At 40.0% G+C, this 16,649-nt stretch overlaps 1 protein-coding gene across 1 annotated transcript in view; it reads left to right on the top strand.

Annotated features, from left to right (window-relative positions):
* Positions 1–606: 606 nt before the first annotated feature.
* SQLE (squalene epoxidase) overlaps positions 607–16,649 on the top strand; it is a 44,916-nt gene continuing 28,873 nt past the window's right edge. Inside the window, exon 1 of the mRNA XM_069080950.1 lies at positions 607–1,199. Coding sequence (XP_068937051.1) covers positions 909–1,199 — 291 coding nt within the window. The 5' untranslated portion in view covers positions 607–908. The remainder of the gene's footprint in view (positions 1,200–16,649) is intronic.

Below are 16,649 nucleotides of genomic sequence, written 5' to 3'. Positions count from 1 at the left end.
GGCGGGCGCGAGAGGGGTGGGGCGGGCGCGAGAGGGGTGGGGCGGGCGGGGGCGCGCGGAGCCGGCTACCAGGCCCCGCCCCCCAGGCCTCTCGGTTACTCTGGTTACGGCGAAGCGCCTCCGGTCCCCCGAGCTCCGCCGCCTCCGCCCGCGCCGGCCGAAGAGTTGACGACCCACAGTCACCTCGATGCGGCCGTAGACCACACCCGGAGCGTCCGCGGCCTTCAGGAAGAAGCTGGGCGGCTCGTAACCTACCCTCACCCCGCCACCCACCACCGACGGCGCTGGCCCCGCTGGCCCCTCCACCAGGATGGTCGGGCATTCGCGGATCCCAAGCTGAATGTGAGAGGACTCCCGCGGCTCCCCGCCCTACAGTTGTTCCAATTCCACCGGTGGCATCCCGTGGCCGCCTCAGCATCTGAGCCCGGCTGGAATGCTCTGGCTTCGTCCTTGCGGTGTCCTCCATCCCACGGCCCAGCGCGCTCGCTGCCTCCGCCTGGCCCGTGCGTGGCCGGCACGCTGAGCTCAGGCTGCTTCGGGCGCCTCCTCCCCCTCGGGACCGGCGAAGAGCCACAGAGTGGGGCCCCCCCCGCCGCGCCACCCCCCGCGGACCCCACCCACCCTCACTTCAGCTCACCGGTAGGCGAGAGGTCAGGAATAAGAAGTGTCGCCGTTTTCCGCCTGTGACCTGCAGGGGTGCGGAACTTTCCCAGCCGCTTCTCGGAGGCGAGTTTACTGTCCCCGTGTAACTTTGTGCATGGGAATTTGGGGCGCGCATATCGTGAGGACACCTGGCCGGGGCTTCTTTTTTCCAGAGGCAGCTGAATGGGCAGAGCACGCCGCTTGTAGCGAGAAAGACGTTCCCCCGAGACCCCCTCCTCAGCCGAGCCCTCAAACCACTGTCCACCATGTGGACTTTTCTAGGGATTGCCACTTTCACGTATTTTTATAAGAAATGTGGGGACTTTGTGACTTACGCCAACAAGGAGCTGTTCTTGTGTGTGCTAGTGTTTTTTTCTTTGGGTATGGTGCTGTCTTACCGATACCATTATCGGAATGGAGGACTTCATAGGCAACAACAAAAAAAGTCTCAGTTTGGGCTTTTTTCTGACATTCTTTCGTCTTTGCCAGTTGTTGGCTTTTTCTGGACAAAGTCGCCGTCCGGGTCAGCACAGAAGGAGCAACAAAAATCTAGGAAGGTGAGTTAAATTCAGGTTTGGCAAATGGACGAGTATCTTTACCGTTACCACTTTACCTTTTTTTCCTGTATTTTTAAATTAGGAAAATGTTTTGGGGTTTTTTTTTTAAGACTAATGCTGGTTATCTTTTAGTGACGGTGACTTAACACAAACACAAGCCTCTTTTCTCTTTTATTCACCTTCAATTTCTTTTGACTCTAAAGCTGTGGAGAGATCCTAAAGTTATCTTGAGCCATTTAACGTGCCAGAAAAGTCCAGGGACTAGTGTGTGTACATTAACTTAAGGAAAGTGGGGCAAGTGAAATAATACTGCTTACCACTGATATTTGGAACATTTGGGACTTCATCTTATGTAGTTATTGAATGGAATGAAATAAAAAGATGTAAAGGTTGTATAGGAGGCTATTATTTTATATTCCTAAATTTCACAGAATTAATCTCTCAGTTCCAAGGGGCATCAGAGGTAGTCGCACTGATTCGTGAAAAAGAATCCTTTAGACCTGCAGTAAGTCTACAAGTATTTTGTATACTTTTTGTGGAAGTAATAGCTCCTTTAAAATGGGGCTGGGAGATGGGGAATAAGGAAAGAAGTAGGTGATTGTTAAAATCTTTTCCTTCAGTTTTGAAATTTCTTGAAAGGAAGTACTGTCATTCCTGATTTACTCCTAAACTTAAACATCTTAAATCACTTGAGGCCTCCGAATCTTCACTTGAACATCAAATCTCAGATGGGGGACACAAGTTAAAGTCCAATGTGTTGGGCAACTTTTGCTTGGGCAAGAGTGTGTGCTACCTTTTTAATGTAAAAGAAAGAATTTGGCTGAGCTAGAGTACATGAAATTAGGAAATTTTGTGTAAATTTAGCCAAAAGCTAAACCAATTTACAGGAAATATCAAGTCTTTCATATTATCTTCCTAGTAAATAAATCTGATCACAATCCCAAAATAAAAAGTTATCATAATTCCTCTTTGCTTGTTGAATAAATTAGGTCTTTTTCTTTTTTTTTAAAGCTTGGCCAGGGTCTGGCTCCAAATTACTTTTTTCAGCTTTATTTTTCTCCTGTTCTGGCTGTGCACTTCAGCACTGGGCTACCACCACCCACCCCCAGCCACCAAAGTGATTTTTCCAAGCCACAAGTATAACCATGTCTGCTCAATGATTTCCTGTAAGATCAATATAAATTCTCTGTTTGCTTTTAAAACCCCTTCACAAGCTGGCCCCATCCTACCTTTCTAACTAACCTCTTTAGCACCTTTCCCCTCACATATTATACACTCCTGCCAGATTGCCAATTCTGTTCCTCAAATAGGATACTATCTACGCCCTCTGAATCTACACCCATATAGAGAATTAATTTTATTCCCACTACACCTCTTGGAATCCCTGAATTCCTTTAAGATACAGCTTCTGAATGAGTCTTTTTCTGGGCTCCTCAGCTGCTAGTTCCTTCCTCCAAGGCTCATTACATATTATATATACATGTGTATATATATACATATCATTCCTGTTAGGATATAAGCTCCTTGAGAGCTTTTGTTTTTTTCTTTTGTTTATGCCCCAATGTTATTTAGTAGTCACTTAATAATTTGATTGTTGATTGATGGTAAAATTTGTTCCCTGTACCCTTTCCAACTTCTCTTGCCTCTTTGTTCACATTGTTGTTCCTACCTAAAGTTCTCTAACTCCCACATTTCTAATAGTTGAAATCCTATCCATCCTTCATGATCTTGGACAAATGCATCTCCATGGATAACCATAAAATTAAGAGTATGAGATAATGCCCTGGGAAAGTGGGAGGTTGAGTGATTGTGTCCATGGTCATGCAGAGCTAGTATGACCAAGAAGCAAGAGCTGAACTCAGGTCTTTGTGACTCCAGGGTTTATCCTCTATCAGCCCAATGACACTGCCTCTTCACAATTTGTATTACATATTTTTGTATTTCTCCTGCTAGATTATTTTCTGAGTTCTGAAACTGTATCTTACTAAAATTTCTATCCCTCCACCCTTACCTTAGCACAACGAAGAGTAGCAATTCGGTAAATGTTTATCAAAATGAGTTAAATGGTTTATAAGCTTCTAATCTTCTGTTACCTAACCAGAAACACCATAAGTCTCCTTGGAGACAGGAACCCAGACTTTATCTTAAACTTCTTTGTATTTGGCACAGAGCTAATAATGAGCAGCTAGGTGGCACAGTGGATAGAATGCTGGGTCTGAAGTCATGAAGTCTTATCTTTCTGAGTTCAAATGTGGCCTCAGATACGTATTAGCTGTGTGACCCTGGGTAAGTCATTTAACCCTATTTGTCTCAATTTCCTCATCTGTAAAATGAGCTGGAGGAGGAAATGGGAAACCATGTTCCATTATCTTTGTGAAGAAACTCTACATGGGGTCACAAAGAGTCAGAATAGGGGCGGCTAGGTGGCGCAGTGAGTAAAGTGCTGGCCCTGGAGTCAGGAGGACCAAAGTTCGGTTCCAGCCTCAGACACTTAACACCCACACAAAAAAACTAGCCATGTAACATTGGGCAAGTTACTTAACCCCAATTGCCCTCCAAAAGTTAAAAAAAAAAAACCAGAGTCAGAATAGACTGAACTACAATAGTGTTTTACACATAGTAGATTTGTAATGAATACTCGTTTGATTCCTTTTCCAGTTTCTGCCCAGTAAACTTAAAATTCTTCTCTCCTTTGAATTTAGATTTCTGAAAGTAAGATGGTGTAGCACCAGTGCAATATTTACAGTGCCCACGATCATGATAAAGACTTGTTCTTTGACTCTAATCTTGCATTCTTCTAAATCCCTTCTGCCTTCAACTAGAGGTTTGATATTTCGTGATCCCATCCTCATCACCAAATGTAGTGCCAATGCAATATTTACAGCACCCACGATCACAATAAAGACTGTGACTATAAGTAGTGCATGATGTTCAGTCACAAAATGTACCAGTCTCTCCATAAAGAGGACAGAACTGAAGCATTTATTTAGACACCAGAAAACCAAATCCCAAAACCAATAAGTTGATTCATCAAAGATATTCAGAAGCCATAATAACACTGAGAGCCACAGCATCCTTCAGCCTTCCCACAAACCAATACAAGATCATTATTTACTCACAAACCCTCTCTCTCCTTGCCCGAGCCCCTGTCTCTCCCACTGTCTCTCTGGCTCCCAGCTTCCTGTGGGCTCTGCTTCTCTTCAGTAAACTCCTCCCACCACTGGCTCCAGGTGATTACATTTGTTGTACCTGAACCCATTCTTTCCCATCCCCCAATCAGCTCTCCCTCACAGAAGTGAGCAGACTGCCAGGTTTAGCTTTGCTCTCCCCCAGTCAGCGCTCCTTCACCAAGGTGGTCGGGCTGCCTGGTTCGGGAGACTTGGTTCTTGTGGGAATTTCAAGGTGTGTACTGACCAATCACTGATTTTGGCCTCTGCAAGTTCCTACTAACGTAATACCTGTTGACTGCATGGCATCCCTTCAAAAGCTGAGGCTTGGGTCAGGATCCCGTCAGCCAGCCATGTGGCCTAATCAGCCAACATGGCGCAAATAAAGGGTTCAATTCTAAATTGTTACTTGGATCTTGCTCATGTTTTCTGGGCACAACACATTCAGCCTATTAGGGGGCAGAGTTTACTTTCAAAGCAGGGAAGGTCTTCAGACTCCCTCCTAGGTCTATTAAGGGGCAGGGAAGATCTTTAAATTCCCATTCCCATTACAGATGGTTGAAAAATTCAATTCTTTATCTGTTTTATGAGAAAAACTTAAACCCATTCCACTTGCCTAATATTAAAACCAATCAACAGATATTTTTTGAGCACCTAATATGTTGGACATTATACCCAACTAGGCTGGGGATACAAAGACAGAAGTGGAAGCCTCTGCTTACAAGCTTAATTCTATCTAGTGAGACAATATATACATATATAAGTGTATGAATAATAAATACAAGATAAATGTGTGTTAGTATAAGGAAAGGCTTCATGTAGTAGCTGTAGCATGAAGAAAGAAACAAAGATTTTTAAAAATAAGTTTTTATTAATGGCTTCTGTTTTTTACCTTATCATAGTTCTCCCCAGTAGTCCTCCCTCTATCCCTTTTAGAGGCTTATCCTGATGTGGGGTCAAGAAGTTCAGGGAATCCAGGAACCCCATTAACCAGAGTCCCTAGACAGCAGTCTGGAATGAATTCACAGACTCAAGCATTCTCTAAGTCAAGATGGCAAAGATTTATTATTATGCTATACAGCGGGCAAGAGTTTTTAGGGAACGTGCAACCTTAGAGGGTACAGTTTAAGTTTATATAGGATATTCTATAGTAAAACATGTGCCAAATATGCTAATTAGATGAGTCAGGGTGGGATTTGGGAGTGGTTAAGGAGTGGTCAGTTCTTAAAGGAACATGAATTTTTAATATCTACTGTGTAGGCATATTGCCTAGAATTCACTGGGAAATAGCCCAAGGGGGGCTGCATGGAAGTGTGGTTTTAGGCTTGAAACGGCACAAGTCAAGTAGTCACTAAGTCCATTAGCAGTTAAGGCTGACCAAGCTGCCACCCGTCAATGTCATGTTTGACAAGATGGATGTTGGGAGTGTACATACATAAGGAGGGATTCAGGATGTTTATAATGACCTAGGGAGTTATTTCAGTGAAGATTCAAGATGTATATAATGAGCTAGGAAGTTATAGATAATCTAGTGAAGTTCTCACTTGTTACTGTACCAGGGGGAAATAAGCAATTTGGCTGGGGCCTAGTCATGAATGATTGCTAGCTATAGTGAAGGGGAGGTGGGGAGAAATGGGCAGAGATTACGCTTTGAGACTAGGGAGAAATGTGATTTTGGAACTGGATGTGATTTTGGAATTGGGGTTCAAGCACAGGCACTCAAGCACCTCAGCGGTCCCCTATGACAGATAAATCAGTACATTGAAAAAGTCTGAAAACTTGTTTGATGTGCAAGACTTTTGGACCTCCCACCTCAATGAAGAGGGTAGATTAGTGGTGTCTTCTTATCTTTTCGTTCCAGTCATGCTTGATCTTTATAATTTTGCTGTATACACTTTTGATTTTTTGTGTATGGTTTTTCCATTTACACTATTGTAGTCATTGGGTATATTATCTTGACTCTGCTTACTTCCCTTCGTAATCAGTTCACATATGTCTTTCCATGCTCCTCTGTATTCATCATAATCATAATTTCTGTAGCAGCAAGCACCCCAGCATCCCCAGGGTGGCTGCCAACACAAGTTCTTAGATCTGCTTTTCTAAAGGAAAGTAACTCAAAATGGGTTAACAAGCTTACTTTAATCAGTCAAACATATATATTTTACCTAGTTCAGGGGGGAAAAGGTCAGCACCTCAAACTTCAGAGCATACAGACAGAAGTTACAAGACAGAGAAACAAATCAAGCAGACAGGCTTCCAAACTGCCCAACCATTACATCTGTATCAAATCACAGTTAACAGAGAGGGAAGCATCAACATCTGGGTTTTTCAAAGCCCCAGGGCTCTCAACGGCTGCCCAGAGTCTCATCTGGTCAAATCACACAACACTTCTCAAAGTGAGCCCCAAAGCAAAGCCTCCCATCAGGGCTTATATAGCCTTCTCCTGGCTCAGAGAATGTAACAACTTTTTTGACCCACTGCCCTATCACAAAGTATCTCCTGAGAAACAAGCCTCCTACCACAGGCTCCAAGTGCTCTTAACCTGGGGGCAGGGAAGATCTTAAAAATTTACATTCCTATAACAATTTCTTACACCATAGTAATATTACTAGCATTTATATATCTATGGGCATCTATTTTTGTTTCCAATTATTTGCTATCACAAAAAGTGCTGCTATAAATATTTTGATGTATATAGCAACTTTGTTCTTATCAGTGGCTTCCTTGGGGTATTAACCTGGTAATGAAATCTCTGGTTCAGAGGATATGGACATTTGGGTCCCTTTTTATGCATGATTCCATATTGCTTTCCAGAATGATTATTCTACTTGTCAGCTCCACTTAGAATATATTAGTATGCCCACAACCACTTCAACTGAATATTGCCAATTTTTTTTGGTCATCTATGCCAATTTGCAGGGTATGAAAGGAAATCTCATAGTTGGGAAACAGTCATTTAATAAGTGCTTACTATGTGTCAGGTTCTGTGCTAAGCACTTTACAAATATCTCCTTTGATCTTCCCAACAACTCTGGGAGATAGATGCTGTGATTATCCCCATTGTACAGATGAGGAAACTAAGACTGAGAGAAGTTAAGTGACTTGCCCAGTGACACAGCTAGTTAATTATCTTGAGGCTGAATTTGAACTCAAGTTTTCCTCTCTCCAGTCCCATCACCATCCGCTTAGCCACCTACCTTCCTAGATTCAACTTGAGCTGAATCTTAAAGGACTTAGGAATTCATTGAGTCCTGAAGGAAGAGGAGCAAATGTATTGCAGGTATGGAGGACAGCCAATTCAAAGACATAGAGACTGAAGATAATAAGTGTTATTTGTGAGGAACAGCAAACAGGACAGTTTGACTTGAGCATTGAGTACAGGAAGGGGAATAATGTGGAATGAGGCTAGAAAAGGGCTGAAGCTAGGTTGTGAAGGATTTTTAAGTGCAAGACAGAGGAGGTTGTGTTTTATCCCAGAGGCAATGGGGAACCAGTGGAATTAATTGAATAGGGAGGTGCCATGGTCAGAACAATGACTGAGGAAAATAAAAAAAAAAAAACTGTAGTGGAAGACAGCACGGTTGGGATGAAAATAAACCTCATCCTTTTCCTACTCTGCTAGGATATTTAATTTTGAAAGCTTTCCATTTCCATGTAGTTTGGATATCGAATATTTAGTTCAGTGACATTCATTGAAAAATTTACTTGTTTTTGTGGATCAGTCTGTGATCCAGTTCCAGGGAAGTTTGTTGGTTGAATTCTCCAGGATATTCTGATGTCTCTATTTGTAGTATGAGTATTTGTCATTTTGTCAGTCCATGAACGACATTAAGCTTTGGGGTATATAATTCTTGCCACCAGATCATGTTTTCCTAGGTAAAAATATAACACTCTGCAGTGACATATTGCATTAGTTTCTACTGTTTCCTTTCATAATCTGCATTGTTCATCAAAATTGGGTTCCTTCAGGATAATCCTTCTGTAATTTTTGGTATCAGTGGCAGGTCTTGAATTGCCTCTTCTCTGTTTCCACAAACAAATCCAGCCATTTGTTCAATGTCTTTGTCACCATATTGTTGACTCAGTTGATTTGGATGTCTCCAGTGAAGAGCCTTTGATAACATTCTGGTAAGCATTTAATAGATGCTTTTTCTTTCTTTAATTCATTTTATAAGCTCCATTAGGGAGGTGAACCACATTATCTGCATTTGACAAATCCAGTGCTGTGTATCTGTAAGCACCAGTATTACTCTCTTAGCAAAGTTATGTCTGCTTGTCCCAGAAGTATTTCTTCAGGTTTTTAACCTGTTTTTCTTGTGCTCTGAGGCTATCAATCTTCTCCTTTTTTTGGGGGGGGGGGCAAAGTGATAGTTGACCTAGAGTGAAAGGGGCCTTCAATTCATTGATATCGTATGTGTTTTTGTTAAAATGTTTTCCAGATCTGTTATGGTCCATTTTATCATTCCAGAGGTATGCATGTTATATAGGTATTAATTGTTTTATATGTGTTTTTAACATTCAGCTCTGATTCCAGGATGATAGTCAACTGTTGACTTAGGTGAAGAATTTTACACTTTTTCAGTCTAAATGACACTAATGTGTCATTGGAGAAAGATTCCTTGAGATAGAAGAAGTGTTTTAAATGTTTGTTTGTTTTTTGGTGGAGCCATATAGCTTGATCTTTTGACTTGATTCCTCTTTAAATTGGAATACTACTTAGTTCTGAGATTGTAATGGACTTAAGACTAGACAGAATCAAAATGGGTTTAAACTGCCACATTTTCTATCAGTTGTTCCTGACATTATTATCATTGCTGCATGTTTTAAACTTAAAACAGTTATCACTATTTTTTAAAATGCTGAATGGACTAGGATACTAATAGACTAGGAGAGATGTGAGTTAGCCATCCTCCTCCTCTCGGGACCCCCCACCCCAACTCCTGCAACATCATCCGGGACTATTGTGAACCAGAAAGTTGTGGTGCAGATCTGGGGCATTTTAGGTTAACTTTGAACCCAGGGTGGATTGATCTAGAACCCAACTGTAGACCTTTTGGTGAAGAAAAGGATAAAAACAGTTTTTAGGACTTGGGCAGAAAGCTCCTAAAACCTCAGGAACCTCTTGGCTGGTTCCTTTTAACCTCCTTGATGAATATATTTTCATTAAATTACTTGCTTTTTGAACATTTTGGCTCCCAGAGATCCATTGTACCAGATGCAAAACTGGACTAGACCTGTGATTATTAGTTTAGGGAATTTCTAACTCATAGATTGGTTCTCTAACCACTATACAATATTGAATAATAATAATAGCCAGTATTACATAGGGCTTTAAAATTTTTGAAGTATTCTAATATGTTATCTCATTTGTTCATCCCAGCAACCTGTGAGGGTACAGATGAGGATATTGAGACTTAAAACAGGTTAAGTAACTTGCCTAAGATCACACAGCTAGTAACTGTAAGACAGGATAAACTCGGGTCTTTCTGTTTCCCAGTCTACTGATCTGTCTACCACCCACCTAGCTGTCTACTATGCCTTCTTGTTATTTAAAGCAAAAATAACAGTAATAATGGGAGCCTTTTCAGTGAACCTACAGAAGATGAACTTTTTTTTATACATAATACTTTAGTTCAACTACAAATAGCAGTTATTTCATTTATCTGTGCAAAGTCCACAGAACATTAAATACAAAAGGGTAAGTTGTCATTTCTCAGGACTGTTTTTATTTGAACTTTGTTGAACTAGATGAGAAAAAAAATTTTAAGCTAAAAGTGAACCTCAAAGCCCAACCCATTGTTTACTTCATTTGGGGTGGGAGGAGGCAGCAATAATACAAGGGGGTCTTTCACAGAATCATAGAATTTTAATATTGGAAGGGACCCCAGCAGCCATTCACAAAAGGAATCACAACTGTAACATACTTAATAAGTGGTTATCTAACCCTTGAGTTCAGTGAAAGGCAACCTGCCACCCCTACAGGCAGCTTATTCCCTTTTGGGACAGTTCAAACTTGTTACTAAGTTTTTTGTGAGATCAAGTCTAAATTTGTCCCTTTCCAGAAAGCTTCCATCCATGGCCTTTGATTCTGCCCTCTGAGACAGATAAAACAAATCTAACCCCCTCCTCTGTGTGACAGTCCTTCAAATACATGCTATCTGAATATAGTTTTCTTATCTCCCTCAGTCGTCTTTAGGCTAAATGTGTGTGTTTTCTTCATATGACATAGACTCCAGGCTCTTTGCTATCCTGATTGCCAACCCCCTCTGAATCCTCTCTGGCTTATCAGTGCCCTTCTTAAACTGTGATTCTTGAACTGAACACAGTACCCCAGGTAAGATCTAATATGAGCAGCCGAGTGAGGCTGTCATCTCTCTATTCTTGAAAGTTGTACCTGTCTTAAGGCAGCCCCAAATCTCAATAGTTTTGGGGGGCCTGTCATACCATGCTGTTGATTCACTGAAGTTGCAGGCCTCTAAAACCCACAGATTTTTTTTTTTAAGGAAAAAAAAATTCTGACTATTCATGCCTCCTCTATCTTATATTTTCAAAATTGATTTTTCTAACTTTTGTATGACTTCACACTTATTTCTGTTGAATTTCATTTAGTAGTTTCATTCCAGTGCTCTATCCTATCAAGATCCTTTAGGAACTGTGTAAGCTATCCATTCTAGTTTTGTGCTGTCTGCAAATTTGCTGAATGTGCCATCTATACTTTTATCCAAGTCATTAATAAAATTGACTTGATAGCAAATGTCTTTTTCTGCCTTAATACTGCCACCATCTCTGTGAAGACCTGGAAGGAACTAACACATTGTCTTCTTGGACCCTGATGACACTACTGATTGATTTAACTCCTCAGCCGTTGCCATACAGCCACTCCTATAAATCTTAAGAATTAGAGCAGCATAGGCTTGCTGGCTGCCTTGGAGTCTGTTCATGAAGAATAGTAGAGTAAGTTGTGGTCCTTTGTCCTATGGTACCACAAGAATCCAAGGTACCTGAGAAGAAATCAGACTACTCAACAAACCCCTGAGATTCTTAGATGGTGCTGATGACTAAAGCAAGCAAACTGAGTGTACATGAAAAAAGCTGCAGATATGAATTATTTATTATGTGCCTATACTACATAATAATTCAATTGGAAACAAATCATATTTGGTATAGGCAAGGATTTCATACCACCCTTTTTAATAGTATATCCTTAGCTTCAAATTTCACAACTATGCATGCATTAGAGATTATTGTAGGGCAACCCTAAGAAAAAGCTTTACTTCTAAGTCCAGTTTAGATAAAAAATAAAAGGAATTGAAGAGTTGCTTAAATCTGAAAAGGAAAAAGTTGAAGAACTTGAAGTCCTTGAAAATCTACACTTATACAAACTCTAGAAGTGCTACCAAATAACACAAATAGGAAACGTGCTGATGGCTTGAACAAGTATGGAAAATAGATGAGAATAGTTAGACTGAAATTTTGAAAGTCCTTTTTGAGTTTTATGGCATATAGACAATTAATAGACCAGCTACACCGAAAGAGACTAATTCTTAAAAAGCTGGTAACCATTATGAATAAACATATTCTTCCTCAATATTTGACGAAATGTAAAAACATTTTTAGGACCTACACACAACAGTATTGCTGTGGCCAATGTCAAAATATTGACTATGGGAGGAAAGGTGTAATTATCTAGAAGTACTACTAAGAACAGGAGTCCAAGAAAGTCAAGTACCATCACTGTGGCAGAAGTAGCTTGAGAAAACTGTTGAAGGCCTGAGGAAAGAGACTGGAAGATTATATAGATGTCTAGAATGAGACAACAGTGGTGATTATACTGATCTTAGATTGATTCATAATAAAATGGGATTTGGACTAGATTGTTTCCAAGATCCCTTTCAATTTTAAAAGTAATTACTATGCTATCTAGAATTACTTACTTGTGTTGTACATACTAGAAACAGAGTGCCTAAACTCATGAAAGAAGGAAAAACACTTAGAAAACTTAAGCTTCCTCTACTCTATGGGCACTTAAATTTTAGAAAAATAAAGTTAATAGGAACTTAGGTGTGATAGAGAAAGGGAAGATCAATACATAATTATATTGTTCCTCCTTTCATTGATAGAGAATACAATTTTCCAAGCTTTGGTAAATCTTGAGTATTTGTGTTTACTCAAATAAAAAGTATTTATTAAAAGTTTACTATGAGCTATCAAACATTGTGCAGGCCTGGGTCAACAATCACAAATAATGGAACCACCCTGACCTGCAACAAACTTACATATTAATGGGGAAGACAATAAGTATATATAAAAATATACACAGTGTAAATCTAAAGCTAATAACCAGAGACACAGTAGTTCAATGTAGGGTACTACGGTGGGGAAGCTGCTAGCAGTTGTGGGGATCAGAAAGGCTTCATGCAGCTGATGGTACTTAAGCTGCATCTTAAAAGAAAAAAGGAATCTGAGTTGGAGGTGAAGAGGGAGTACCTTCTAAGTATAGGGGATGGCCAGTGCAAAGGCCTGGTGATGGGAGATGGAGTGTTGTGAGGAAGAAACAGCCAGAAGGCCAGTGTGGCTGTGTGTTAACATTGTATCTTGTTTTCATCTGTCTTTGGTCATATGATCTGTAAATCTCAGGCAAGTTCCGGATATCTACAGTAAGACCAGAGAACTCCAAATTGGTGCTGATAACTCCATGATGACATGGATATGGTAACATTAAAGTTTTGCTGACATCTTTGAGATGATTTAAATATATTAATAAGCTAATCCCCAGGGTAGCAACAGATAATTTAGTCTAGTCCCCCCCCCCAAAAAAAAAACCCTATAAAAAATGAAACTTCATACTCACTCCACCCCATCCCCAGCACTATTCCATCTCACCAGGTCCATGCTGACCAGTTCTCCCAATTCCCAACACATGGTTACATGAGTGATTATTATGCCTCTCTTCTTCCTTATTCTCTTCCCCTTGACTGGCTGTCTTTCTTCATCACCCTTATACCCCAATCCGCATACCATCTGCCTGTGTACCCTTTTTTCTGCTTCTTGTCCCTGCACTGTCTGTGTGATTTTCTCCTGTACCTTCTGTGTCTTATTAAAGTGTGATTGCCACCTCACTTCCTGCTGCCATTGTGATCTTTCCTGATGCAAAGAACTGGGTTTGTCGGATATCAGAGTATGGGTAGGGAAGTAATGTTATCTAGTGAAGAAAGATAGATTGGGACCAGGTTACATAGGGCTTTAAAAATTAAACATCTCTTTTTAAAGCCTAAACAATTAGCAAAACAGTATATCATACCCTGATTTGTAGCTGCTGACTTCCAAGCTGCAAATGCTCACATTACAGATTTAACAAGGAGAGTTGTTGGAGTTGGCTTCAGTACACTTCCTTTTCTTTTTGGATTTTAGATAAGATTTTTAACTCAGAAGCTATAGGGGATGGAAGAATAAACTTCCAAATACCCACAGATACCCACAAGGTGGATTGTCTTTAATTATCGATACAGCTATATACAAATATATTTAAGCATGCATTTATTCTCTAGCAAGAAATACAGATTCATTTTCACTTCCTAGAGGAAGGATGGAATTTTAAAGTGTGAACTTATAAGAAGCAAATTAATCTTTATATGAATCTTTAAAAAGGTAATAAAAACTACAGTGGAAAGAGGAGAAAAAAATTCTTCCCCAAACCTCCATTTAAGAAGGAACCCCAAGGCAGCCATCTCTCTTTCCCACCTGACTTCTCTATTATGCCCCCAAACCAGGTATTTTCTCCCTTTTCATTTGTAGTGTGTTGTCTTCCCTCATTAAATTGTAAATTCCTTGAGGGCTGTAGCTGTCTTTCTTTTTCATATTTGTATCCATAGCACAGTCCTTGACACGTAGCAGATGTTCAGTAAATATCTATTATTAACACAAGCAAGACATGAAATGAATCATGAGTCAGTTATAACAAGCTCTACAAAACCCATCTAAACAAGTTACTGAAGACAAAAAATGAAAAGTAACTGGAAAAAATGTAGCTACCAATGATATTTAACCAACGGAAATCAAAAAAGGGCCTAAAATGTACCTTAGTCAGAAAAATACTTAATCTACTTGCTTAACAAAGGAACAAAGGTAGTTTAGAGTATGAGCCTATCTGGAAAATTGTACAGAGAAGGATGGTAGGCATTTATGAACAGTTTTGCCTCAAAAAACGAATAAGTAGGAAGGTACTTAAAAAAACAACTAAAGTCAACTCATCTTGGGGCGTCTAGGTGGCACAGTGAATAGAGCACCAGCCCTGGAGGCAGGAGGACCAGAGGTCAAATCTGGCCTTAGACACTTAACACTTACTAGCCACGTGACCTTGGGCAAGTCACTTAACCCCAATTGCCCTACCCTCCCCCCTCCAAAAAACAAAAATTTAAAAAAAAAAGTCATCTCATCCCAAGGAGTTTAAGAAAATGAATAAAATATAGAAAAGGTCTACAAAGATTTTGCTAACCCTTTTTATCATCAAGAATAGTGGACAGAGGGGTGGCCAGGTAGCACAGCAAGTAAGAGCACCGGCCCCAGTGTCGGGATGATCTGGGGAATCAAATCTGGGCTCAGCCACTTAGCACCCACCCAGAAACACCTGGCCCTGTAACCTTGAGCAAGTTACTTAACCCTAATTGCTTAGGGGCAGCCAGGCAGGAAGTAAGAGGACCAGCTCCAGTGTTGGCTCAGATACTTAGCACCACACCCAGAAATAACTGGCCCTGTAACCTTGAGCAAGTTACTTAACCCCGATTGCTTTAAAAAAAAAAAAAAGAATAGTGGACAGAGAAGAGGAAGAGAACAAATATGGGAAGAGTAGCTAGACTAAACCAAATGTCCCTGTGCTGGAGGTGGCACAATGGGAACAATGCAAGATCTATTTTCAAGGTATTTGTCTAAAGGAGTGAAAAAAAGAGAGACTGAGAGAACATCAGCAGCCACCAACCTATATGTTTAATTCTCCAGCTATACAAAATGTTTATGAGAATAATCTATCCATGCATTGAATTTTGATGAAGATATTAGTAGCAAATTAGCAGGCATTCGTAAATGGTAGTCCACATTAAACTACATGTCTTTACTATCACATAAATGACTGAAAGAGGCAACAAATACAATAGCCTACCCTACTTATTTTCTGTGAACTATAAAAAATGCACACATAGTTGATATGGCCCAGCAAAATACCAACTTAAAGCCTTTCTTCCAACAAAATATATCCTAAACATATGTCAAAGTTATACTACATTCAGGTGTATGTCTGTCAGTAATGTTCATTATTGTCATGGAGATTCAAGGCATGGTCCAGGTCAAAAAAGGATTTCTCCATAGTAGTTAAGTCTTCTCAGTGCTTCCATTTTTGTATAACACATTGATTTCATCCATTCCCAGAATACTGTAATATGACAGAGTTTGGCCTAACTAAGCACACACAAAAAATTCAAGTAGGTTTATTATTTATTTGGTTTTTTTATTTTTGCTTTTTGAAGGGCAATTGGGGTGAAGTGACTTGCTCAAGGTCACATGGCTAGTTTTTGTGTTAAGTGTCTGAGGTCACATTTGAACTCAGGTCCTACTGACTCCAGGCCCAGTGCTCTGTTCACTGCGCCACCTAGCCGCCCCCCAAGTAGGTTTAAAATGCCTGTTGCCTAAACCGAATGTGTCAAACTTGCTGCCCCTCTAGTGCCACTGGAACCAAATTAAAATGTAATTGGGAAATGTTTAACAAATTAAGTAAAAATACAATATAATATAATGTTAATTTGTGTTTTTTTAAGTCAACATGAGAGATAGAGATCCATTACTGTTTGGGTTTAACATCATTAGACTATGATAATACAGATAAGAGTTGAATGGACATGGTAAATGGACAGTGAGTTGGGCCCAGAATTAATTAGGAGGAAGACGGCATTCTAGATTGCATTTAGGAAACTGAAAAGTTATTTTAACACTCCCAAACTTATCCATGAAACAAAGTCTCGCCTTTTAAAGATGAATATACTGCTAGTATTATTATTGTACTATTTTGAGTCACAGAGTCCTGTAATTCTGAAGAATTAAAAATTATTATCAACCAGAAAATAAAATAGAAACATATGGTAGGCAAGAGTAAACTGTATCAAGTTATAAATAAGGAACTAAAAAAGAGAAGCAGAGAAAAAGATGCCATCAGGGAAATTGTGACCAAAAAAGAAGATAGAATAGTGACATAGAGTGAGGAATAATTAATAGACCAGGCCCACATGTTCCACTG

This window comes from Petaurus breviceps, unplaced genomic scaffold (genome assembly GCF_028583685.1).
Source record: "Petaurus breviceps papuanus isolate PSGF00001 unplaced genomic scaffold, PetGlider_PUasm1.0 98, whole genome shotgun sequence".
NCBI lineage: Eukaryota > Metazoa > Chordata > Mammalia > Diprotodontia > Petauridae > Petaurus > Petaurus breviceps.
This window is presented reverse-complemented; position numbering and strand designations above follow the sequence as displayed.